The sequence below is a fragment of the Panicum hallii genome, chromosome 9, assembly GCF_002211085.1.
Source record: "Panicum hallii strain FIL2 chromosome 9, PHallii_v3.1, whole genome shotgun sequence".
In the NCBI taxonomy this organism is placed as follows: domain Eukaryota; kingdom Viridiplantae; phylum Streptophyta; class Magnoliopsida; order Poales; family Poaceae; genus Panicum; species Panicum hallii.
Genome location: NC_038050.1, coordinates 60,042,667 through 60,066,393, shown reverse-complemented (window position 1 = coordinate 60,066,393; position 23,727 = coordinate 60,042,667). Strand labels below are relative to the sequence as shown.

Below are 23,727 nucleotides of genomic sequence, written 5' to 3'. Positions count from 1 at the left end.
CGGCTCGGCACCCGCGAACGCCGGCGTGGGGCACTCGCAGGGCGGTACACGCACGGACGCCGCGGCCGCCGTGCCCACGGCGGCGGGGAGCCTGCGGGCGAGCGCGTGCAGCCCGTGCGCGGCCAGGCGGTGGTTGGCGTCGCCGGAGAAGGAGGCGAGCTCGCCGAGCACGTAGAACAGGTGCTGCGCGCGAGACAGGTTGCCGGCCTCGACGGCGGCCGCGCAAGGGTTCAGCAGCTGCTCCGCCCACCTCGTGTCCCGGTCGGATCCCGCTCCGCCGCCCTTGGAACCGCTCTTCTTGCCGCCGCCACCTGGCCTGTCCTGCTCAGCGCGGCGGCGCTGATTGCTGACGCTACTGTTGGAAGCTTTGTGCGCCGGAGACTTGCGCTTCTTGGATGAAGGCTCCGATGGCGACGACACCGGCGGAGACGCAATGCTTGGGGAGGCGTGCGCCAGGGGCGAGCTGGTCGTCGGCAGTGGCGCCGGGGGCGAAAGCGTCTGCGCCACGACGCTGCCAATGTCATCTTGCTGCGCCTCCGCGGGATTAGACCACCACCCATAGCCGCTGGCGATGTCGACATCTGCTGTGAGGAAGGAGATGGAGTCCTCGAGCCAGTCGAAGCCGTTGCTGCTCGTGGCGGCGGCGAGCTCCGGGTGCTCCTGCTCGTGGCAACTCATGGGCTTCATGCATGCAAGCTTGGAAGAAGATATGTGCATGGACATGCAAGCTAGGAGCACTGAATTGTCTTGGAGCTTTGCTTCTTAATAAGGCATCGCCCTGATTTGTGGAGCTTAATCTAGGGGTTGAAGAATTGATTGGAGGTGAAGGGGGTGAGGAGCCCAGATCAGTTGGCTTTGTTTATGCATTTGTGAGGTTATTTTAGGGTTCTGCCCTCGTGGAACTGACATATTCCCTGCGTTTTGGTAGCATACGGCTCTGGGGCAGTACACCCCAGCATATCTCTCGAGATTCTGCGCTTGCTGCAATTAACAAAAGGACCTTGGGATTCTTGTATTAACATAAGGTAAACTTTGATTGGCTTGAATTTGAACTTTGAGCTCCAACTTCTTGTGCTTCTGAATTGCTCAAGTTTGACCCTTTTTTAAGGGTGCAATCTAAAGCTTTTAGCTCCCTTCGGTCTTAAAAAGTTAAAAAGTTTATAGTTTTGACTGAGATAGCTCAAGATATATGTCACAACCCTTGATTGGTTGTTCTTCTGTGACGATTGTAAATTTACATCTGTTGAGACATCACAGCTGCTGGCAAGTATTGAGACCGCAATGCAGTTTAATGACGCCATTGCCGTCCCCATTGGATGGGAGCTCAGCAAGGGCGGCTGTCACAGCATTTCGGTACAGGGATGAAGAGTTTGGTTGGAGGGCGACAGGAACGACTGCTAGTTGTTAGTTGGTATGCCTATGTTACTTGTTGCTTGGATCCATACTAAATCTCAAATGATTGGGATCCAAATGACACCATCACAGGTGCATGCGGCCTGCTGTGGGGACACCAGTCCCTGCACTGCAAAGGCCTATACTGCTCCTGCCTTCAGCGATCGCCCTTTGTTTAGTTCTTGATGACAGGCAGGATGAGCTCACTCTGGTCTATCAGCGGTCGACAGATGTTCATCCGAATAACGGCGTTGCGTATTTTAGATGATTCTCGCTGTATTCTTGTTGATTATTGATAGGCCCAGACCCCCCCCCCCCCCCCCATAATTAAAGAATAATGCCCTTCTCAGAGCTGTGACTTGTAAGCTGGAAATTTCTGCTTTCGTCTGAATAGGTTTTGAAACGCAAGAGCGCTCATTTGATGCCTGAGATAATAATAGCATTTCTCTTCTAGTTGTTATGCAGATGCAAGTGCGCGCGGCAAATGCAAATGCGCGCGTTTGAAGTATTCAGAATAACTCTTGTTCGCCAGGAAAGGCCACGGCTGGACTCTTTCAGTGCTTGCAAAAGGTTACCGCAGGCTGATTGGTTCTTGTCAGAAGCACAAATATCAGCGAGCTGGACAGAACTTTGTTTTCTTCAATACATACAGTCCACTGATACTTAATCAAGTGTGAAACTGTGCGGATGGTGATGGTGAAATTGTCATCGAAGATGCACACAAGCAGTAGTGCTGTACTATTCAGACGGCAGCATGTCTTTTATATTGATCCGTCTCAGACTCATCTTACTCCAAAGACCAAATCCATCAGCCCTGTGTTTTTGACACACTGGATACTGTACTCGAAGACAGGAATTTCTTTGTTGCATTATGATGGATGCAATGATAGTTATTACTCTAAGCCAGCAGTTTTATCCATACGCCTGACTCCAATTCCCTTTTTATCATCTTCTCAAATTTCCTCATTGAGGTTATCTAATCCAAAAGAAACTAGCAATATAAAGTTATGTCTAGGTGTTGTGAGCAGTAAGGAAATTGCATATAGTTATGCAAATTCTGATGGTGATACAGTAATCATTTAGAGCTCATTGCAGAAACCAGTTGTTAAATATTTTCGCAGCTTTCAGTGGCTTCACCCCTTCCTTTTCCAACTTCCACTTTGTGGTTGTTGACCTATCAGCATTCTTTTCCTTGCGATGTGATCAATAAGCCACTGCAATATTCCAATATGCTAGTAATTAAACTGTTTTATTTCAAGTGGCCTTGTCGATTCTAGATATCAGTTAAAAGTATGCTATTTGCTTGTGTTTTAGCTAATGCTTTGGTGCAAGTAGTCACCAAATAAACGATGCTCTCCTTTTTCTGATTCGCAGGAGGTTTCTCAGATCTAATTTATATTCTGACAAAACGTATATAATCTCGGCACATCTGGCACAAGCTTTAATTCCCCAGGCTAGTTGCCTGTTCTTATATTGCGAGTCCGAAAGTACTGAACACCTAGCGACTTGTATGCAGTTAAAAAGAGCCAAGTGACAGTGATATGCTTGACTCTTCAGTTTTGATCATTTCAGTAACATGCTAACTATGCACCTTCATGCAGGTTACTTATCGAATCTTTCGGTGTGAAGGCTTCGCATTAACTTACAGTGCACTTTACATTTACCTGAATTTATCATCTCCTGTTTCTGTCAAACCTGTTGTCTATCTCAGCTCCCCATGTTCATATATTAGACTGACCTCAGTCTTCATGCTATCCTAATTCAAGGGAAAAAATTAGAGCAGTAGTAAGAACTCAATCTGCCAATGATTCGACGAACTTAGACGCAATAATGGCGCTACGATTAAACAAACCATGTCCTTGTCCATATATTAAGCATTGAGACAACATCACACAATTAAATTAGACCCCAGAAAGTAACCGCCTCGCATATTTCTTCCACTCCTCGCAATCATCCATGTCACTGGAGCCTTGGCAGCAAGGGAGCTCCTCCACTTGAAATCCAGGACCACATCTATGAAAACCATACAAAACAATTCTCATATAATAATCTCCATGTTGCGTTGGGCGAATGCGAGGTTGGCACACAAGACGCCATCAGCTCAGTGTAAGCAACAAGCTAAATTATTCGAGATTCTTGCGGTGGCGTAACGGGCCAGGAATATACCCCAATCAAATCCCTTGTGCCTTCATAATAAAAATGGAATTTGGTTTCAGAGCAGCAATCTTATATCTTAATGTTGGCGATGTGGATGTGCCCATTGTTTATCAGGTGTACTATACAAGTATCTGAAAGAGGAAAGAGATGGTACTTTCCTTCCCTCATGGCTCGATCGATCTAGATTGGAAAACCTGCAAATTGAAGCAATTTGTCAGTTGTGGTGGCTTGCAGTGGGTTAATAAGGCAAGTGCAGTACAGCTTCGCAGCAAGTACAGAGACTGAATCACAAGAAGCTTGTACTGATGAAACCAGAACAAAAGTAACAGGTTTGATCAATGAACAAACCTTTGTAAGGTAGACAGCTAACTAGTAGTGTTCAATTTTCTCAAATGACATTATATTTCTTGGAACAGTTCAACATGAGCAGTGAGTGACACCATCTTGCAGCTAACACAAGTACGGAGCTTGCAAGTAGCTATCCTTGCAAAGCAAAATATTCATTATCTATTTTTGACTGAAACATAATCCGCATGATATCGCCTCTTGAAATTGGATATGTTTAATCCCCCTCTCGGTGCGTACACACCAACCTGCAAATCAGACCAGCAAGGCAGCAGTGCCGGTTGTTTTCTTGAGCAGAAACATCAGTTGACATCACAGGGTTAGCTGGGGTCAGGTCAGCAGCCCATGAAACCGACAGAAACCATAACCGATGAACGCTGATGCCAGGCCAGTGAAGAAGGTCAGACTGATCCAGGATGGGTGAAAGCAAAGTTAATTCGTTCGAACGAGGAGGGAGCATTCATGATTCGCTGGATGACCATGGTGTAGTTAAGTAAACAAGCAGCTCCGGCGCTTCCTTCTGCAGTTCTCTCTGGTTAACAATGACATGGGCGAGCAATATCTGAATCTATCATGTTTCTTGAACCATCCTTGTGATGTTGCCTTGTAGTAGTCAGTACTGAGGCACGCCCATAAACATCAAGAGATGTCGCTGTTTGGTAAGGCATCTTCCCCCATGTCATTGTCAACTCATTGTCTAAACAAACCAAATGGCTCTGAATTGCTTAATTCTGTCAAACTACTTTTGAAATGCTAACTGTATCTTGCATGACTCTATAACAGCAAAAGCATTCAAGCTGCCTGACCAGCGTAATGGAAACTCCAAACAAGTTGCGCCTTGCCTCTCTAGCTGTTTGTGATTTACACATCTGACCCTTTACTGTCCAACTCGTTGTGCAAATCGTATGTTCATCAGTGGTCACACAATCACACTACTGATGGGCTAGAAGAGGTTCTCAAGGAGAGGTAATGAATCTTGGGCAGTGTCACCAAGAGTGTCATAGCATATAGTTGCTGAAGCTGCATTCTGATCGTATTAGTTTCTCTGTAAACTGGAATTCTCATGCTCGAAGCTTTTGCCTGTTCCGAAATTAGGTTATGAAGATGGACCACGAACTGTAATGAATGCTAGAGCTGATTTTTTTTTCTTGAAATAATGCTAGAGCTGATTTGGTTCAGGAAAAGACCATCTTGTACCAGGAAAACAGGCCTTTGTAGCACTAAAAATAAGCAGTGGATAGTTGACAGGTCCATGGGCCACCGGATTTCTAAGGAACATATGAATAAGGTTTGGGCCCAGCTTCATTGACTGATATGGGCCGACCCAGTCCATGTCAGTATGTCACTGCCACAGTGCTACTGGTGTGATGGCATATCTTGCTACAATAGCAATATTTGGCTCGCAAATAGAATTTAAGTTTGGTTGAACTGTTGCCTGATAACAAAAAAAAAAACTCAAACGTGTGCTCATCACTCCTTAGAGCTTCCATGTACGCTATATACAGTACCACCACCAGCAGCAAGAACAGCGAAATCAGAGATCACTCTTGGTACCTCTCAAGTTATAATCAGTGGAATCTCTGATAGAAAAGCTCTTACTCAATATACCCTCCATGTTGCAGACAGCGCGCGTATATACACAAGTACATCTGGAAATAGCAGCAAAATTTGCAAAACAAAAAAGGACACGAGAGAATGTACACTATACACAGAAGTAGCAGAAGCTTCAAGATTAAAAGGAAACCTATGACCATGTGGTTGTCTGGTTGTTTATTGCTCTACATATCTAGTTAGTAGCAATATCACACCTCCAAAATGCCAAGGCAGGTTCTACTTCTCATTGCAGGACAGGTGCTCAAAGGCGTCCTTGATTGCTGCAATGGCCGCCAGGTACTTGCTCCTGCGCTCCAGGTACATCCCCTCTCGCGCCAACCGCTGGGTGATGTCATTCATCTGCAGCAGTGTTTGCTGCTCCAGGCGATCATGGATGAATAATCGTGCGATTACGAATGAGAAAGAGGCCGCAGAGTGCATCCTGCGGAATTGCTCAGCCTGATGATCTCCCCTCAGTTTCTGGTTCAGGTTCAGTTTGTCTGAAAGCATGGCCACATTCTTGAGGTGCTGCTCCACCTGCTGCATCAGGCTCCCAAGGTCATCCTGGGGCTCTGAGCTGGGATGGTCGTTCAGCACCTGGATCCTTGCAACAACATAGGGCTTTGTCCTGATGATCTCGATGACCCTGAAGCGATCTTCACCTACGCAGGTGAGGAAGAACCGGCCATCGATGAGCCTCTCGCACTCGATGACATGGGCGATGCACCCAACATCTGCCATCCTGCCATTCTTGCCACAGTAGATGACCCCAAACTTGAGGCCTTGCTGAAGAAGGGTGTGCATCATTATGCGGTACCTGAACTCAAACGCCTGCAGCTGAAGTGTGGCGCCAGGGAAGACCACTGATGGGTACATCACGATGGGGATTTCGGTCGTCTGGTCTTTGGGGGTCTGAACAACCTCGTCCATGCAGCCATGCAGATTGGCTCTGCATTTAAGGACTGATGTGGTTCTCTTCTGGTGCTTCTTTGCAGTGGTCCTTGTGTCAAGTCTCCCTGGTGGCTTTGGCTGGTAAGAAGCTGAGGATGGACTGAAGCTGTAGCTGCTTAGCCTTGCTAAGTTAGATGGAAGTTGCAGTGTATTGAGGGCCATATATATGTGCTTTGCAACGACTGTGACCGGCTAGCTCTGTTTACAAACATGAGGAAAAAAAAAAGAGATATGCGTATTCAGCATCATTTGGCAGTAACAGGAAAAACATTTGTATGCAGTGACAATACAGTTGTCTGAATACTGGGCAGCCATGAAACATCAAGTTTGAGAGACAGAAGATTTGTAACAAGCATACAAACATCTTGACAGGCTGAAGAAAAAAAAAACCATGTCTTGTATATAAAAAAAAACAGAACCAGATACGGGTTGCCTGCAAAATTGGAGAGTAGAAGTAAAAAAAACCCCATGAAAACATCCTCGCCGTGGCAGTTTAGATTTGAGCCTAATGTGCAGTGCTCTTTCATCGAAAAGTTCTCTTGTGCTTATCATCGTAAGTGCTGCTGCACCTAAAAGCAGCAGGTTGCAAGTGAATTCCAGTTAGTTGGGGGTGGATAAGGACGGGGCCCCGGATGATGATCGAGACGGTGGACTGTGGAGTAGGTAGCAGCTGCAGGGCTCCACACCGCCATGACTCGATGCCTCTTGCTTATTAAGAACCCAATCGATTCATGGACACGATTCCATACGGGTCGGGCTCAAGGGAACTTAGGAGAGATTAAAAAAACACACACACCTTTTTTTTTTCGCTCCGTCTCTCTCTTGTGTAAAACCCTGTGCTGCAACTGCAAGGATCGGGGATCCGTGAGCAGATGCTAGAGAAGCCACACCCCGAACCCAACCCGAGCATAGGCAACCAGCACGAAAAGTCGCACGCACGCACGCACACCCAAGATGGGGAAGTGATAGAGGGGAGGAGGGAATCACGGTTGGGCTATTATTGTGCAGTGAAGTAAGGCTGACGGTGCAGGGGGGTTGCTACCTTGGTGGCGGCGGCTCCTCTTCGGCGCGGGCGCCTGGCGAAGGTCCTGGTCCCGCGGCGGCGGCCGGGTCGGGGAGGGAAGGCGAAGGCGCGGGGTGGAATCCCGGAGAGGAGTGAGGAGAGCGAGACAGCGGCGCGGGGCGGGGGGCAGAGGAAGGCGAATGGATAGGAGCAGGCAGAGGCGGAGGAAGAGAGAGTGGGTAGATAAAGGCGCGCGCTTATCTGGGAGACCCCATCCCAGTCGGATCGGATCACTGGAAGAGGAGGCATGGACTGGATGGGCAGTCACTGCCGGCGGGGTCCCGCCGGCGTGCTCGATGGACTCGACGATGGGCTGGTCGTCTAGGGTGCGGCACGGGACGGCCCTGCTCTGCTGCGCGCCTCCACGTCCCGAAGCTAAACAAAAACGCACCATCGATCACCGGACACCTACCATAGATCCATTCCTCATTACGTTATTCGCAACTTGTGCCATCAGGACATAACAAAGAGCAGGAAGGAAGCGAAACCGGGTGCTGCTGTGTCTGTTGGCGCCGTGCCGTGTTTCTCCAGCCGAGAGGAGGAGAAAAAGAATGCCAGGACAGGCGGGGGGGTAGCTGGCCTATGATCCTCACCCAGCTCGTTTGGCGCGTCGTGGCCGTGGATAAGGACGCCGGGGGCCGCGCGCAGTCAGCCCTCGCCGGTCGTCGCCGCAGCCATCCATCCGAACAGCGAGGGCGCCGCGGGCGTAGCACCTGACCTCTTGCGGTTGTCCGTTCCCGAGGAATCCACCCCGCCGCGGGACAGCGAGCGCTTATCAGGGAAAAAGCAAAAGCACTTTTGCCAAACGCGTCGTCAAAAATCCACCCAAAAGGAAAAAGCGCCGTCGGAAAGGTGGGATACTAACGTTGGCACCGCCCGATCTTTTTTTCGCACCCAAATATCTCCAGCGCAGCCGGTGCACTGTGGTGACCGGTGTGCTGACGCTGAAGCCTGCGAAGAGTGAGGGTGGCCTGTACAAATATCTCTGGTAGGTTGGGCCTGTGCACATCTGGCCCGGATTTCGTTCAGCCGCTCCGCTCTTCCAGACTTGGGCCAAACTGAGGCCCAACCTACCAGCCCAACGGTCCCCTTTTTCTCTCACATGGTTCATGCAGAATTCATTAAAAGGCAGCAGGATTGTAAATCCAAATGGTTCGTCCAAGTTCAGAAAAAGGACGTGACATGACCTGCAAATACAATACCATGCGTATTACAACATCGTAATGGTAACCATTTGAACCGGTAGCAGAAAAAGGACGTGACATCCTTACAATACGACATTTAAGTACTTTCCGCGCGTTCTGCAAAAGAACACGAAAAGAAGGAAAGAATTTGGGTCTATTGATAGCAGCTGCGAACACCAATTTTACGAAACAGACCGATAGCAATGTGACAAGTGTGGTAACAGGGCAGATAGTCGACGATAAGACGGTTGCAATGGCGTTTATAACAAGTTTTCAGGGCGAAAGTATTTAAGAGCCAAACAACATCGTTTTCAGTTTCTTCCACACATCACTAAGCGGTTGAAAATGCACTTCAATTTATTTGTCGCGGCTTAAGAAACGTGATACATGTATGAAATGAATTTTGTCAACCTGTAGCAGCCGACAATTCTGCAAACGCGCCAATACCGAGAAGTTGAGCATAGTTGATTAGACAGTTATATATATCAGCATTTACAACAAATATACAGACAACGCATTTAAAAGGTAAGCAACATATATTTGCAAGATCACATTCTTAGATATAGGTCATCTCTAAAGACCGAAACGAATCAATGCTTGTAGCCTAAGAAGAGGAGGGGTGAATTAGTCAATTCTAAAAACTCTAACCTATGGTTCAAACTAGTTTGCACAAAATAAAAATATAATCTAGAATATGCTATCTAGATGTGCAACTACGATTCATCCAGTGTGAAAACCTCATCCCAAAATAAGTTTTGCAATATATAGTCAATCCTAACAAAATACTACACTAATCCATCCCTAGTCTACGCTGTTGAAGCACTTACAAAGAGTATTGCTTCCCGGTCTCTAAGTCTCTTTCGGAACTCTTCTTGACTTGCCACGAAGGCTCGGCCACTATGGTTCACGCCAAATCCCTAGTCACCTTTATGCTGCCTTCACTACAGAGCTTCCCACGAAGGAGGGGTCTCCTCATCCCCACCCAAAGCCGCCGTCGTCGCTTCACACCAAGCCGGAGGGTCGAAGACATTAACGACGAGCCACGAACACTCCAAGAGGCCAGCACACCGAGGTACAAGCTTGAGAGGTTCACTCAAGAACCAGCACAAGGTCACATCACCTTACTCTCACACTCTCTCTGTAACTAGCCTAGCACTGTCACTCACCGAGCTTGTGCTAAATCTAAGAATGAGATCTTTGATTGGCTTGGAGAACTTCAGCAAAATTTCTATAACTTGTTTCGAACTCTAGCAGCCTCAAATGATCTGGATTGAGGCCTTATATAGGCTAGAGGCAGCGCTTGGTTTCACTCAGAAAAGCATAAATCGTTGGATAAACTGGTTGCCCCGTCGGTTTAACCGGTCACACTGATCCTGCCTGTTAGCCGTTGAACTCCGACTGTCATCTTCTGCTGACATCATTGCACCGACACGCGAATGTCGGTTTAACCGGTGCTGAAGACCTTCGGGCTTCTCCAACTCCAAACGCTTCTGTATCAGTAAACTATCAATGCACCGACACCTTCTTTTGCACCATCGGTTTAACCGGTGCCTCTGTTATTTCTTTACTTGATTGCCATATCATCTCCTCATTGCACCGACACCTCCCTTCTTATAGCGTTGGTTCACCGGTGCTACTGACTTGGTCACATAGCAATTCACCAATGCACCGCTCAGTTCATTTTTGATGCCGTCAGTTCAACCGACGCATGTATTCATGTTGAGTTTTATCCAAATCATCGCTGCGGTCATTTGGACATCTCAAATACAGTCCAAATTTCTGATTTTTCACTTCAACTTGGATGTCTTGACTGCGATTTGGACTATTTTATATATGGATTGGACTCCATCCATAGGATTAGAAATTCTACAAATTTGAGCTTACAAACTCGTTAGTCCCGTTAATTATATTATCGTACAATCACCGAAATTATAATTATAACCTACTGGGGCTATGTTCTTAAAGGGGCACAAGTTGTATCTGATTATGTACCTTGCTGTTGAAGACGGACAAACAGTGGGCTTGGCACACTCGATACGACAATCATGGAGATCTCCATCAAACACTTGAGAATTTGGTACAGAAGAAGCGGTTGGAAACACCGGTACACATGTCGGCTAGAACTATATGATCAACCCGAACAAGGTGCCGCAAAGTGACAAACTATGAAGGCGCGCCAAGGCGCATTATATTTCTAGTTGAAACCACTCCTGCATCTAAAATCATGAGATCTTTCATGACCAGTGGTTTTGTGACTTTATGTATCAGTCAGTGCATCAGATCTTTCATGACCAGTGGGTTTGTGACTTTGTGTATCAGTCAGTGTCTATCAACCGACGCATATCCTGGTAACACCGTCCATTTCCAAGGGCAGTAACGGATCATGACATTAGTGCTCTCTTCGTAATCCAACTTGACTCTTATATATTTTTAGTTTAAAATTGTATAAGATTAAAATTGTATAAAATTAGAGTCCAGTCCTTTTAGACCCCGGTCCTTAGATTCTGTGCTAAAATTCGAGGCTCTTAACCACACCTACCAATGTTTGGATTAACCAACCTCGACTGCTAACTGCGCTAATAGTTACTTGTTCATCGACAAATGATCGGAAGTTGTCTAGCGAACAAAAAAGTTTGGTTGCCACATGAAATGGTACAACCTACGGGTAGCTGCCGCTAGCCAGCTTATTGCTAATCCAAATTTGGGCAAAATTCCGCTCTAAACCGCCGTTAGCACAACGGTCAGAATCTGGTCGGAACTGACGTCGTCTGAAACTATATATGATCAAAGGAGATCCCCTTTAGTTAGCGCAGCAGCACCTAGCAATAAGCAGAACCGAGGCACCCAGGTGATACTGATATGGATCAAACTAACAACACCCCCCATTTTAACCAAACAAGTTCCAAAATGTAAATGGAGATGTTACATCCGGGTGATCAGATTAAACGGGAGAGTATAACTCTCTCAGCACTTGGTCTCATCAAAGTTTCTCTCCCTCTTCCCTCTCTCTGGTTCATCGCCCACACATTATGGGTTCGATCAACTCGTTGAGGGGAGCCAGCTCTTCCTTGTCGATCAGCTGGAATTCCTGCCGGACAAAAAAAAGTTACATTAGTTTCCAGTAACAACATTTCACATGATTGCGGTTATTTTCAGATGAAGATTTTCACAAGTATTGCATAACTGAATCACAGCAATAATCAGGACGAATCAACTCCGAACTAAAGAATCCACTTATTATATATCAGGACGGATGAACGAATGTTTATCGAGATCATGTTTAGTCTAGCTACTGTTGGACAGAACGAAGGTCATTCTTGTAGGGAAGTCATGCGACAAAACGAATGTTCTTTCATCTTTGTAAGCAACAAATCGAATGTTAGTGTCCCTCTAACAAATATTTACGCGCTGAATGGTGCATGACAACTGAAAATGTCACAAAAAAGGACACCTGGAAACTGTAATAATTTCAGGTGGATAGTAGAGAATTTACCATTGTGAAGAAAGTGAAGTGCTTGAAGCAAGTATTGAGATGCTTCACTTCCTCGAGGTTCATAATCATCTGAAAATGCGAGTGGTAGATGTGCGCGTACACCCTGAAGAGGCGCTTCAGGATCGTCTTGACGACATCACGGAAGTTGGGAGGGAAAGGAGCCCCTGTTGGCATCACAATTTTCAACAAAAATACATGATCTCAGACTGTAATGACCCAAATCAATGTGCAGTTTCCAGTGTTGTACTGTGTGTTTTACAATGAACGAGCAAGTTACCAAAATGTTGAGGGAATATGTCTGCATCATCCAGATGGGCCTCTATCCAGTCCATTAGGTACTCCACGTACTTTGGTGCAGACACCGCGACAGGCCTCTTGACCTTGACTCCATCAGCCCACCTGTACTCATACCTGTGGAGATTTCATTTTCGTCAGACAGTTTGAAGTGTGACACTTCCTTGTATGACAGTCTGACAGATCCTTGTATGATTATCTGTCTGCTGACGATTGCTTTTGTGGGTACGAAGAAGAATAAGAAGAAAGATAGTGTACTTTGGTCCAGCCGACATGGTCGGGCAGGTAGCTGGCGTGCAGACCTCCATCAGGGTGCTGTATAGCATGTTCACATTGTTGAAGAAGTCAACAGCTGCCATCACAACATAAACACTGCAAGTTAGTAGTACTAGTACATATATACACTACCACAAAACTGTCAGGTTATATTAAGTAAAGCGCTGAACAAGACTACAAGACTAAAGCGCTGAACAAGACTACAAGAGTCATGGCTTGCTCCTAATCTTACTGTGAAAACACAAAATGGCTAGGGTTCTGAATTTCTTTGCATGGTAGCTAGATTAAGAACTGAAATTGAGGATCTAGAATTTACTGTTGACAGCCAGCCACTCGTTGAGGTCCTCCCCGATGGGCAGACGGACAGCCTCTCGCAGGTCACCCTCGCCGAGAGTCTTGTCAATGTACCTCTTCAACTGAATACCCTGGAAAGAATCCCAAACTTTCAGGTTATTATACTATAAGAATCGAGCATACAGACAGATAGAGATGCACAGCACATACTACTATAGTTGTGAGAAAATAACGTGATGCAGCTAAGTTCCAGAGCCTCGTTGTTTTTTTTCATAACTCTTTTTGCTAGCTTTGCTGAGAGAGTTTTGGCGTTGCAAGAAACCTACATCTACATGCGTTTCAAAGAAAACAACCCCTGCCTGACAAGACAAAAGGCAAAGAAATAAAAGAAAAGCTGCACCGTTTCAGTTGCTAGTGAAAAGGCCATCTGGAACTGTGGGTTGCATCTCCAACTAATTCTCACCAGTGTTTAGACCGAGTTGAGTCAATAGCTAATTTCTCCCACTCGTAGATCGCGAGCTTTGTTGGGGAGGGAGATAGCTAGCGGTGCTGATAAACTAGTGAAGCAAACATATACGGGTAAACAATCAACAGCAGGCAAAATATCATCACTTGCATTGACCCTAGATCAACATTCAGAAACTGCTTACACATCCTTCTAAAAAAATGCATGCCTGACCAAAATCAAATTCTGGGGAACACATAGCTAGGCAAGTGTGCGTTCGAATTCGGAGAAATAAAGCTCGAACTCACGAGTCACGACATACGATAAGAGAGAATTCAGAAATAATTCTCGTGCGGCATGCGTTTACAGTTCAAGCGAGTACAGACCTTGTTCCCAGACGGTGCGCTCTTCTTTTGCCTCAAGGTCCTCTGGATCCTGCAAGTGCGATCCATCGCCGGAGGACGCGTCAGCCAAGAGATCGAGAAAGATCGAGCGCTTGACGTCAGAATCGACTCGGACAAAGATGGATCGGAGATAGATCAGGAAGAATCGTCATCTGCTAACCTGCTGCTGCTAGGGGCAAGCGCAAGGAAGCTCATCTTCTCTCTCCGACGTACCAGCAGTCGCCGGCCGGAGCAGTAGTGGCAGTTGCTGATGAGCCGAAGCTCGATCTGATCGCGTCGACGACGAGGGAGGAGGAAGGGGTACGGTGCGGGTGACAGACAAATCCTCTGCTGGATTCACGTTTCTTCCGAGTCCCCGGACCGGTGTATATATACACCCGGAACACTGAGGGTGACGTACACTGATACGGCCGTGTGTGTTATCATCGACATCGAGAGTGAGAGGGGAAGCGAGCCGTGCTGGCGGTGACCCAGAGCGAGCAGTTTCACGTAGGGTACCTTGCCTGGTAAGCTGCGTGTACGGGGTGTTTCAGTTTCACCCGCGCCGCCCGCGCGCGGCCGCGGCGGGGCATGCGGACCTCGATCGGCCAGCCCTGGCTGGCTGTCACGGACACGGCACACATTGAGGTGTCAGGTTTAATTTTTATGACACCGACCCTAGTTTCAGGTTACTGCCTTACTGGAGATGGTGCCATGGCAGCATCTGTGAAAGGAAGATGGTGATAGCGGTGGATACCTCTTAATGAAAAACACCATCATCAATCAGGCACGTCTGCGAAAAGAAGATGGCCATGGCAGCACCATGCTCCGTGACAAAGACTAGAGCTACGGCAGCCGAAGGAACTTGGTGGTAGCTATCTCCAGTAGCAACACCGGTTACCCGAAAGGGCGACATGATATGTTCCGAACATATGTCGCGTTCCGGGCATGCATTATGTTCCCGACATATGATATTCAACGGATGGCGGAAAATAGAAAGTAGATCAGAACAACATTGAAGTACTTTTCATGTATTCCCTGAAATTGGCACCCCAGTAACGGTGGGCATACTCTTTTTAATAAAAGACATGCTCATCATGCACGTTTACGAAAAGAAGACGATGGTAATGGCCGCACGATGCTACACCACAAACATAGTGAGGTATGATAGCCGATAAAATGGTGATAAGTGTCTCTGATAGCAACACTGACTACCCGAAAAGGGTGTAAGAACACGACATATGTATGGATAAAAATAGATAGGGCTTCCGTACAATACAGACATTTAAATAGTTTCCGTGTGTTTCCTAAAATAGACACACCGGAAGAAAGAATTTGGCACTGGTAACGGCATTCGGCAACAAGATTTTTGTGGCCAGGATGGCGTCTACGAGGTAAGTAGTAACCGTGGAGATAGCAGGTAAGACGGTTACAGTTGCATCTATAATAAAGTGCAGTGCAAACATATACAAGAGGTAAACGACATGTACTCTGATTTCTATCGCAGGTGAGGAAACATCTTCAGTTTACCGGTAGACAATTAAAGAAATTAAAAGGTGATAAGATAAGAACCAACCGAAATTTGGTCGAATAATGGCAACCGCTGACATGAATCGAATACTACCAATGGGAGATAACAAGATACGCATTTTTTTATTCCTTGGAATATGAGGGCATGGGTGAAAAGGCAATTAAATTCACTTATGGGCTAAGAAAGGAGATAAAATGAGTACTTGCGGAAATTTTTGATCGGTTGCACCCAACAACATGAATTATGCGAACAGGCCAATAATTATAACAGTAATGGGACTAGACGTAGGAGATAATAAGATAAGTAAAACACTGAAACTTTGGCCTATAGATGGTAACCGCCGATATGAATTCGACAATTGGGTTAATTGGGCTATTTGGAGAGCTCCAGCTTTGAAATCTAGGTTGGATAGTTTGTAGATTAAATTAAAGTGGTCACATACTTATATTTAGTCTAAACTATAAACAAGATGATCTATTTAAATGCTCTTGACGTACCTATAGCTCCAGATCCAAGACCAAGAGCTTTGTCAGGGCCAATAATTCCATGGTATAGTAGTAAAGATGAAGATAGCCAATAAGATGTTATAGCTGTGCTGCCTATTATAACCTACAGAGTGAACACGGGACTGTGTGCATGTCCAAAATAATCATATTTTTCATGACTGGTGGGTGTAGCAGTTTCTCTTAACCAGAGTAGATCCTTGATCAGTTCTTAGTAACAGCACTCAAGTTTTTATCAACTAAAACCGACTGTTTGCCAACACGCCATGCGACGTGCCGCCACCAAACAACTTGTCTGTCATCCAAAATTGGGCAGAACTCAGGCCCAAACCGTTATTAGCCCAACAACGGTCAGAATCAGTCGTCTGAAACTATATACATGATCCACGAAGGCCCACTGCAGTTTAGCAGCAGCCACCAGCAATAGATACATTAACCGATCGAGACACCCTGCTGATGCGGATCAAAAACCACTCCATTTTCACTAATTATGTTGCGATCAGCGGCTGCTACAGAACACACCTGACTTGCGAACTGCTAGCCTATGCGTCTAAAAATGTAAATGGAGACGTTCCATCCGAATTGATCAAAACTAATCAGGAGAGACGACAAAAAAGAAGGGGGGGGGGGGGGAGGATTCTATGCACACTTGGCCTCATCAAAGCTCTCCCTGGTTTAGCACCCAAGTATTATGGGGTCAATCAACTCGCTGAGAGGAGCCAGCTCTGCCCTGTCGATCAGCCGGAATTCCTACGGGACAAAAACGAGCTACGTTAATTTGCAGTCGTCACACAACATTTGCAAGAATGCACTTTTTTCAGATGAAGATTTTCAGAATTGCAAAAAAACTGCATTACAGCAATATCTACTCAACTCCCTATTAAACAATCCACTAATCACAGAGACGGACGACCAACTACTAGCTGTCAGGCACTTAGCTCAGTTTAGTGTCTGACAGCAGATCATCATTATAATAAGCAAAGGTATGCAACAAATCGATTTTCTTTCCTTTTGTAAATTAATCGAATGCTAGTGTGTCCCCCAAACAAAGTCTTTGCGTGCTGAATGATTCATCACAGCTGCTAAAGCAACAAGCTAAAGCAAGAAGGAAAAAGCATTTGAACGATTGAATCGCTGCACCTAAGGCAACTACCTCGTCTCGTATTACATGTTAAGATGGTTTGCAACATGCTATTCAGCGCTAGCGGCAGCCAGAACAAACTTGTTTCGCTGCCAAACTCAATTTTTTTAGCTTTGACGAGAGAGAAAGTCAACAGGTAAAAGCTATCTATTTGGAGGAATATATGCCAAAGCAATCTACATATGAAACCTGAGCTGGATGCATGGCATATAAACATAGGTAAATGCCATAATCAACAAAGCAGGAGTGTTGAAAAGACGAAATCTTCAGAGAAAATAAAATCAGGTTACCATAAGCTGGAAAATGTAACAAGTGTAGCTAGCAAATCGTGTGAAAGGTAGAACCACTCATCTCTTCTTTGGGATGTAAAGTCTGTAATTCTTAGAGTAGAAAGGAGTACTAAGTCGTTTAAGAGCATACTAGCGTGAAACTAAGAATAAATAAATAAGAAAGAGAGCTATTTTCCTTGAGTCGATGGTTAAACAGGACTTGCTGAGTTGCTATTCCTTTTTTTCTGTTTTATCTACAGAAAAGGAATTTTGCTACTTTATTTTACCAATTACCCAGGAAATGTGACAAACTAGTGCATTGAGAATTACCAATGTGAAGAGCGTGAAGTGCTTGAAGCAAGTATTGAGATGCGCCTCTTCCTGGAGCTTCATAATCACCTGAAAGTGCGAGTGGTATATGTGCGCATACACCCTGAAGAGACGCTTGAAGATCGTCTTGACGACGTCACGGAAGTTGGAAGGGAAAGGAGCCCCTATGGCATCAGAAATTGGAACAGCGACACATGATCAGACTAAAAAAAAAATCTTAAAATCAAAATGCAGTTTCAAGTGATGTACTTTGCGACGAACAAACAAATTACCAAGCTTCTGAGGGAATATGTTTTCATCGTCGAGCTGGGCTTCTATCCAATCCATCAGGTACTCAACGTACTTTGGTGCAGAGACCTCGATAGGCCTCTTGATCTTGACTCCATCAGCCCATCTGTACTCATACCTGCCAAGATTTCACTTTTCATTCATCAGACATGTTTTATAATGATAGATTCGTTCTTAAATTAGTTGTTTGACTGTATTTGTGGGTACGAAGAAGAAAGATACTGTACTTTGGTCCGGCTGACATGGTCGGGCAGGTAGCTGGCGTGCAAAACTCCATCAGGGTGCCGTACAGAATGTTTACTTGGTTGAAGAAGTCAACAGCTGCACAAAAGCAGCACGGCAAGTTAGTAATACACTGCAAAGTGGAGTGCCTTCAACTCTTCAAGACATGAACGTACTATAGCGACAAGACAAACAAGAACAGTCCGGTATGGTGATGCCACAGGAAGACAGACTTGGGAATTATTCCTACTACTACATCGATCTTACTGTAAAAGCAGGGGACATGAAGTTGTAAACACGGTGGATCAAGAACTGAAATTAAGGATGAAGGAGGATTTACTGTTGACAGCCAGCCACTCGTTGAGGTCCTCCCCGATGGGCAGGCGGACCGCCTCGCGCAGGTTGCCGCTGCCGAGAGTGGCGTCGATGTGCCTTTTCAGCTGCATACCCTGCAAACCATTACAAACGTTCAGATTCAGAACTGAGCATGAAGATAGATGCACGGCATTTACGAGTATCACTACTGTATCAGGATTCAGGAAAACAGCATGATGCAGCTATGTTCCAGAGAGGCTTGTTGTTATTTTTTCATGACTGGCACCCTGAGTTTTGTCCCCCCAAGTAATCCTACTTTTCGCTAGCTGGCTGCAATTTAGCCCCTGTAAACAGCCAGTTTACAGGGTTTTGGCGTTGCAAGAAAGCGAACCAAATGCCATCAAGGAAACAACGCCGACTGACGGAAAAATAGGGTGAAAGAGAAGGTGCTCGGTTTCAGCTCCTGGTAAAGGACCATTTAGAGGTAATAATATAGTAGAAAAGAAGAGCAAGATGCGAGGTAAAAAACCGGTGAAAATATCAACTCAACAGTTTCCCCTAGCGCGAAATCAAATTCGGCAGCCGCCGGCGTACATCACCCGCAACAGCTGGCTGCAGCAAACGTTTGTTCATGCAGTAGTTGTACTCCCATGAACGGAATTGAATTATGAGAAACCAAGTCCAGCGCGTGCGGACGAATCCGGTGGGATGAACAAAAGGCTCTCGCATTCATGACGCATCATGATAAGAAAATTCTAGTCAGAGCTCGCAGGTAGATGGCCGTACCCTGTTCCCTGAGGGCGCGCTCTTCTTGGGCCTGAAGGTCCTCTGGTTCCTGCGCCGTCGTCAGGCAGGCGCAAGCGCAATCAGCCAAGAGAAACCCAGAGATGGAAGAGCGAGGGAGAATCCGCATCTATCTGCTAACCTGCTGCCGCGGGCGAAGAAGCTCATCTTCTCCTCCGACCCTCCGGGTGAGGAGCCGCCGCCGGCCGGAGAGGGAGCGACAGCTGCCGACGAGCAGACGGAGCTGAGCTGACGAAGACGAAGAAAAGGAGTTGCAGGGTTTATAAATCCTGTGCTGGATCCACGGTTATGATTTCTGAATCCCCCCTGACCCTGGCAGAGGGTAATATATATACCCGGGGCAGGTTACGTACACGGATATGGCCATCGATCGCCGTCGACGGCGAGGGAGGGAGAAGTAGAGAGAGAAACGGAGAGAGGGAGAGGGGCAGGCAGCCAGGCTGGCGGTGACGGAGAGCGACGGGTGCGGTGCGGGCGCCAACCCCTCGCCTGCTGGCTGCCCCCGCTGCCTTGCCTGGCGAGCCGCTTCAGTTCCTTCCGCTTCGCCCGCGCGTGCGCTGGGCGTGATGATGCCAGCCTCGGCTGGGGTGTGGGCCGGCTGTGATCCGCTCACCAGCCGCCCGCTGTTCCGTTGCGCGGTGATCTCGAGCGTGCCGTTTGTGCTTGGGTGGTTTCCTCCTGCCGCTGCGATTGGATTCGGAGGGTGTTGATGGACGCCTGCCTGGGCTCTCGATCGTCACCAACATCTATCATCTATCACGTCCTGGCTTTCCAACCAACAACAGCACCGATCTTCTGATCTCGTCGACAACTCCAAGCTGTTCGTCCATCTAGCTATACGTCTGCCATCATCTCCATCCACTTCGATGCTACCACGTACTCCTGCTAGCTGCTCTGCTCTCTCTCTCTCTCTCTCTCTCTCTCTCTCATGATGGGCAGTATGTCTTCACCGCTTTTAGGAATTTAAAGGTTTTCTATTTCTTGACCGTGTCGTTGGTTATTTCCACAAACGTGCACGAGCAATTTAAGTGTGACTTGTGGTCGGGGAGATGTCGGTGCCGTGGTACGAGGAGGGCGCGCACCGGAGGTTGTTGATGAGACGTGGCGCTGAATGTAGGGCATATGCGCAATACGACATTTAAGTGATTTCCTACGTACCGTAAAAAAAGAAGAATTTTTTGATAAAAAAACAACAGGAAGAATTTGCATCTTTTGGAGGTGCACATGCAAATTTAACATTTAAGTACTTTCCACTGCAGGTATGATTTTTGCACACGCATAGGGTGTTGTTTGAACAACAACGATATGGATAGTCGAAAGGCGTTTATAACCAACTACTACAAAGAGAACGACAAATTATTTGTTTCCTCACACACCAAGAAATAGCAAAAAGAATTGTGGCAATATAATAGATGAGACAGAGGAGCAAAAGCCGAACTGAGCTACTAGCTGGTGAGTATCCTTCCGGGTTTGAGTCCTCGACTCGGCATGGATGCTCGTATTCTTCTGAATTTATTTCAGGATTTAACCGGCGCTAGGCACCTCTGTCAATCTTGTGTGCGTGTGTGTATATGAGCATCTGCATCGGTACTGTATTTTGAAAAAAAATAGAGGAGCAAAAGGCAATGTCGTCAACTATTTTGTGTTGAGTAAAAGAAATTTTATTTACTGATAGAGAATAAATAAGGTAATGACTTTGTTGCATTTGCACCATTGCACCACATCCTAAATTTGCATCATTGGGCCAATGGAAGTTGCTATTGCACATCCAAGCAATTTCAAAATTTGAAAAGGTTGTAGTTCTTAAACCATCCATCAAATTCAAATTCCGACTGCACAACTGTATCTCTTTCGAAGATCTTCAAAACAAAATCCTACTTGTATATGTTTCGACAATATTTTTGAAAGAACATATAAATTGCTTTATCTATAATGAAAAATTAAAAATAAATGAATTAGTTAAAATGCTCAACTGATATGCTAAAGTTGTCTGTTATTGATCATTCAATAAACATCCCCCTACCTAATAAAGTCATCCACTAATCACACCAAACTATCTATCTTTACAACATAAACATCAATATCCACTTAACTCATGTCGGACATGTGAAGCAATATTCTGTAAAGTCATAGACAATTTTTGCAAACATCACAAACAAATTAAAATACACTAAAAATTATTTTCTCTCAAAAAAATTATATCTTGAAATATAGTGGTGTGAGCTCTTGTTTTGAAGCTCTTATTGAAACAAACATACCTGCATAATCGGATTTTGATTTGAATACTCGCTTTTGAAATTACGATCTTTTTGGAATAGTTTTTTTTTATTCCGTTGGGGTGGGCAATGGGGTGATAGAAAATATGTCTTCTGCATGCAGCGACAGCGTCAATGTAGATTGATAAAACGGAAAGATAATCTAATTGCTTTTCCAAAAATGCTGTCGTGCGGCTGGCCGTAAATCAGCCTCGTTCATACATAAACCTCCCGTATCTATACTGTGTTTCAAAAAATAATTAGATAAGTAGGAACTACTATGCATTTATATATGATACCGTCCGATGTTTTGATTACTGATTTGTACAAGGAAAAATGAATATACGACTAGCCTCCTATCCAGCTGCAGGTCGCACCTTCCATTGATGGCGACAGCTATATACCAGAGACGACCAGCAGGGGATAAGACGCTGTTGGCAGAGCTTCACCTGACTTCAGTTTCACCACTGTAGCGTGGACGAGCTGGAGTTGGTGGGGCCACAAATTATGGCTCCACCGTCTCCTTGTGGTCTTATAAGAGAGAAAAACAGTTTCCATATGCTATCGTGGTGAAGCTAGTCTGGTACAACTCCACGTGAAGCCGCAGATGGAGCTCTGCCAAAGGGAGGTGATTATCTCTGTATAAGCTAGCTGGAGCTGGGTGGCGTATACGTATTTCCTTTCCTCTCTGGAGCCTGGAAGGGTTTCGGCCCGCAAAAGAAATTGTTAGTCTGCTAACGACAGCGATTAAATAATTTTTTAAACTTCCGTAGATTTCTTCTCTATCTTTCAAAATCGTTTGACGGCTTAAAGACTCTTGTACAAATTTTTTTAATCAGCTGTTGCTGGATTCCACTCGATCCAGCTAGCAGGCGTTTGGGCATGCACTCCCTTCCCTGCCTTGAGACAGAACCCAAATGCGATCCCCTGCATGGCGCCATCACTCAGCCTCCAAGTCCAAAAAAAAAAAAACCACAAGGGAAGCAAGTCCTCGTTGGAAGAGAATTTCTTATGGAGTTTCAACAAGCAGTCGGCAACCAAATCTTAATTTGTTGCTCTCTCACTCCTGGAATATATCTTTTTTTAATTCATCCTGAGTCAAATATTTTTATCTTTAACCGACAGAGTCTCCAAAAATAATTTATTTTAAAATAGAAAAGAAATACATGTTGCGATAGTTAACTTTACGATGAATAAGCTTTTACGATATTTTTGCAATCCTTCATGGTCAAAGTTAAAAATATTGGTTTAAGGTAATACTAGTAGTAGCCATATCATGATGATTAAGCGTATGCGCAAGAACTAAGCATGTCCCTCGGATGGTTAGGGGAGTAGTTGTACCCTGACCGCCATGGATCAAGCCCCCCAGGTTCGACGTACATTCTGATAGTTGGGTGTAACTCTGACTAATTAAATTTTGAACTAAAATAATAGCCCTTCTGGCACAAATTAGGATGGCGCGTGGCAAAGAAAGCCCCCCTAGAGGCAAACCACCGATAATATCTCGCAACGGATTCTTCCGGAAAAGGAACACAATACTGAAAGTGCACGAACGCAATCTTGTCAAATTATGATCCATCATTACGCTAACCACTCTAGCAGATCACTCAATCAATTAATATTCAGAAGACGGAGTAGACGGCAGTGTCGCCTCAATGCAAGGCACTGCTGCCATTGCTTTTCCTTGATTGATCGGTCATATAAAAGGAAATCCAAAAGTTCAGAATTAATCGATCGGTTGTGCTTTCTGCAGCAGCCGGGTGCTTAATCTTTAATTAATTGGTTAGTTGTATCTGCTCTTTCTGATGATTGGAACCGGTTTCACCAGGCTATCGCCACAACGATGATCGAACATCCATGCATCTTTAGTGTCTCTGCAGCTGCCCAATGATTTGAAAGCGGGCTGACTGAGATTTCATTTCTGTTTGCCGATTGACAAAAATCTAATCAAGGTTATTGGACGTACTGTGAAAGAAACTGGAAGCTACATGGGTTCAGCTCCAATGTTGGACGGATCGATAAAACGGGAAGGGGGCAATCAGCTAGCAGACTAAGCACTATCATCCGTTGTTGGAAGGAACGGGATTTTGGGAAGGACCGAATGATAGATGATGGTGATGCTGCTGCTGCTTGATAGACCAGAGAGAGGCAGCAGTGCAAATCAGCCTAGCTGGATGGCAGTTGTGATGTTCACATTGG

General features: G+C 45.7%; 3 protein-coding genes across 5 annotated transcripts; all 3 read right to left on the bottom strand.

The window, feature by feature from the left end:
* Nucleotides 1–5,475: 5,475 nt before the first annotated feature.
* Nucleotides 5,476–7,936, bottom strand: LOC112875433. Of its 2 annotated transcripts, none has more exons than XM_025939286.1 (2): nucleotides 7,914–7,936; nucleotides 5,476–6,636 (listed from the first exon to the last, which is right to left on the bottom strand). In XM_025939286.1, exon 2 carries the CDS (start codon nucleotides 6,598–6,600, stop codon nucleotides 5,725–5,727), a length of 876 nt encoding a protein of 291 aa, XP_025795071.1. In that variant the 5' UTR covers nucleotides 6,601–6,636; nucleotides 7,914–7,936; the 3' UTR covers nucleotides 5,476–5,724. The 2 variants fall into 2 exon arrangements, with proteins under 2 accessions (XP_025795071.1, XP_025795070.1); XM_025939285.1 differs by lacking the exon at nucleotides 7,914–7,936 and adding an exon at nucleotides 7,481–7,852.
* A 3,762-nt stretch (nucleotides 7,937–11,698) lies between these two features.
* On the bottom strand, nucleotides 11,699–13,939 carry LOC112873260 (MOB kinase activator-like 1A). Its single transcript, XM_025936257.1, has 6 exons — nucleotides 13,874–13,939; nucleotides 13,065–13,173; nucleotides 12,731–12,824; nucleotides 12,456–12,589; nucleotides 12,179–12,342; nucleotides 11,699–11,773 (listed from the first exon to the last, which is right to left on the bottom strand). The coding sequence occupies exons 1-6, from the start codon at nucleotides 13,937–13,939 to the stop codon at nucleotides 11,699–11,701; spliced, it is 642 nt and encodes a 213-aa protein (XP_025792042.1).
* Nucleotides 13,940–16,185: 2,246 nt separating this feature from the next.
* On the bottom strand, nucleotides 16,186–19,749 carry LOC112876313 (MOB kinase activator-like 1A). Of its 2 annotated transcripts, XM_025940394.1 has the most exons (7): nucleotides 19,395–19,749; nucleotides 19,256–19,304; nucleotides 18,495–18,603; nucleotides 18,160–18,253; nucleotides 17,917–18,050; nucleotides 17,645–17,808; nucleotides 16,186–16,654 (listed from the first exon to the last, which is right to left on the bottom strand). In XM_025940394.1, the coding sequence occupies exons 1-7, from the start codon at nucleotides 19,418–19,420 to the stop codon at nucleotides 16,580–16,582; spliced, it is 651 nt and encodes a 216-aa protein (XP_025796179.1). In that variant the 5' UTR covers nucleotides 19,421–19,749; the 3' UTR covers nucleotides 16,186–16,579. The 2 variants fall into 2 exon arrangements, with proteins under 2 accessions (XP_025796179.1, XP_025796180.1); XM_025940395.1 differs by lacking the exon at nucleotides 19,256–19,304.
* Nucleotides 19,750–23,727: the final 3,978 nt, after the last annotated feature.

Excerpts from the sequence above, each read along its gene's own strand:
- LOC112875433 (XM_025939286.1), bottom strand. The coding sequence starts at position 6,600 with ATGGCCCTCAATACACTGCAACTTCCATCTAACTTAGCAAGGCTAAGC.
- LOC112873260 (XM_025936257.1), bottom strand. The coding sequence starts at position 13,939 with ATGGATCGCACTTGCAGGATCCAGAGGACCTTGAGGCAAAAGAAGAGC. Across the intron at positions 13,174-13,873 it reads GCGCACCGTCTGGGAACAAG|GGTATTCAGTTGAAGAGGTA; the intron begins GTCTGTACTCGC and ends GATTCTTTCCAG. Across the intron at positions 12,825-13,064 it reads CGAGTGGCTGGCTGTCAACA|CTGTTGACTTCTTCAACAAT; the intron begins GTAAATTCTAGA and ends TTGTGATGGCAG.
- LOC112876313 (XM_025940394.1), bottom strand. The coding sequence starts at position 19,420 with ATGAGCTTCTTCGCCCGCGGCAGCAG. Across the intron at positions 18,604-19,255 it reads GCGCGCCCTCAGGGAACAGG|GGTATGCAGCTGAAAAGGCA; the intron begins GTACGGCCATCT and ends AATGGTTTGCAG. Across the intron at positions 16,655-17,644 it reads ACTTCACGCTCTTCACATTG|GAATTCCGGCTGATCGACAG; the intron begins GTAATTCTCAAT and ends TTTGTCCCGTAG.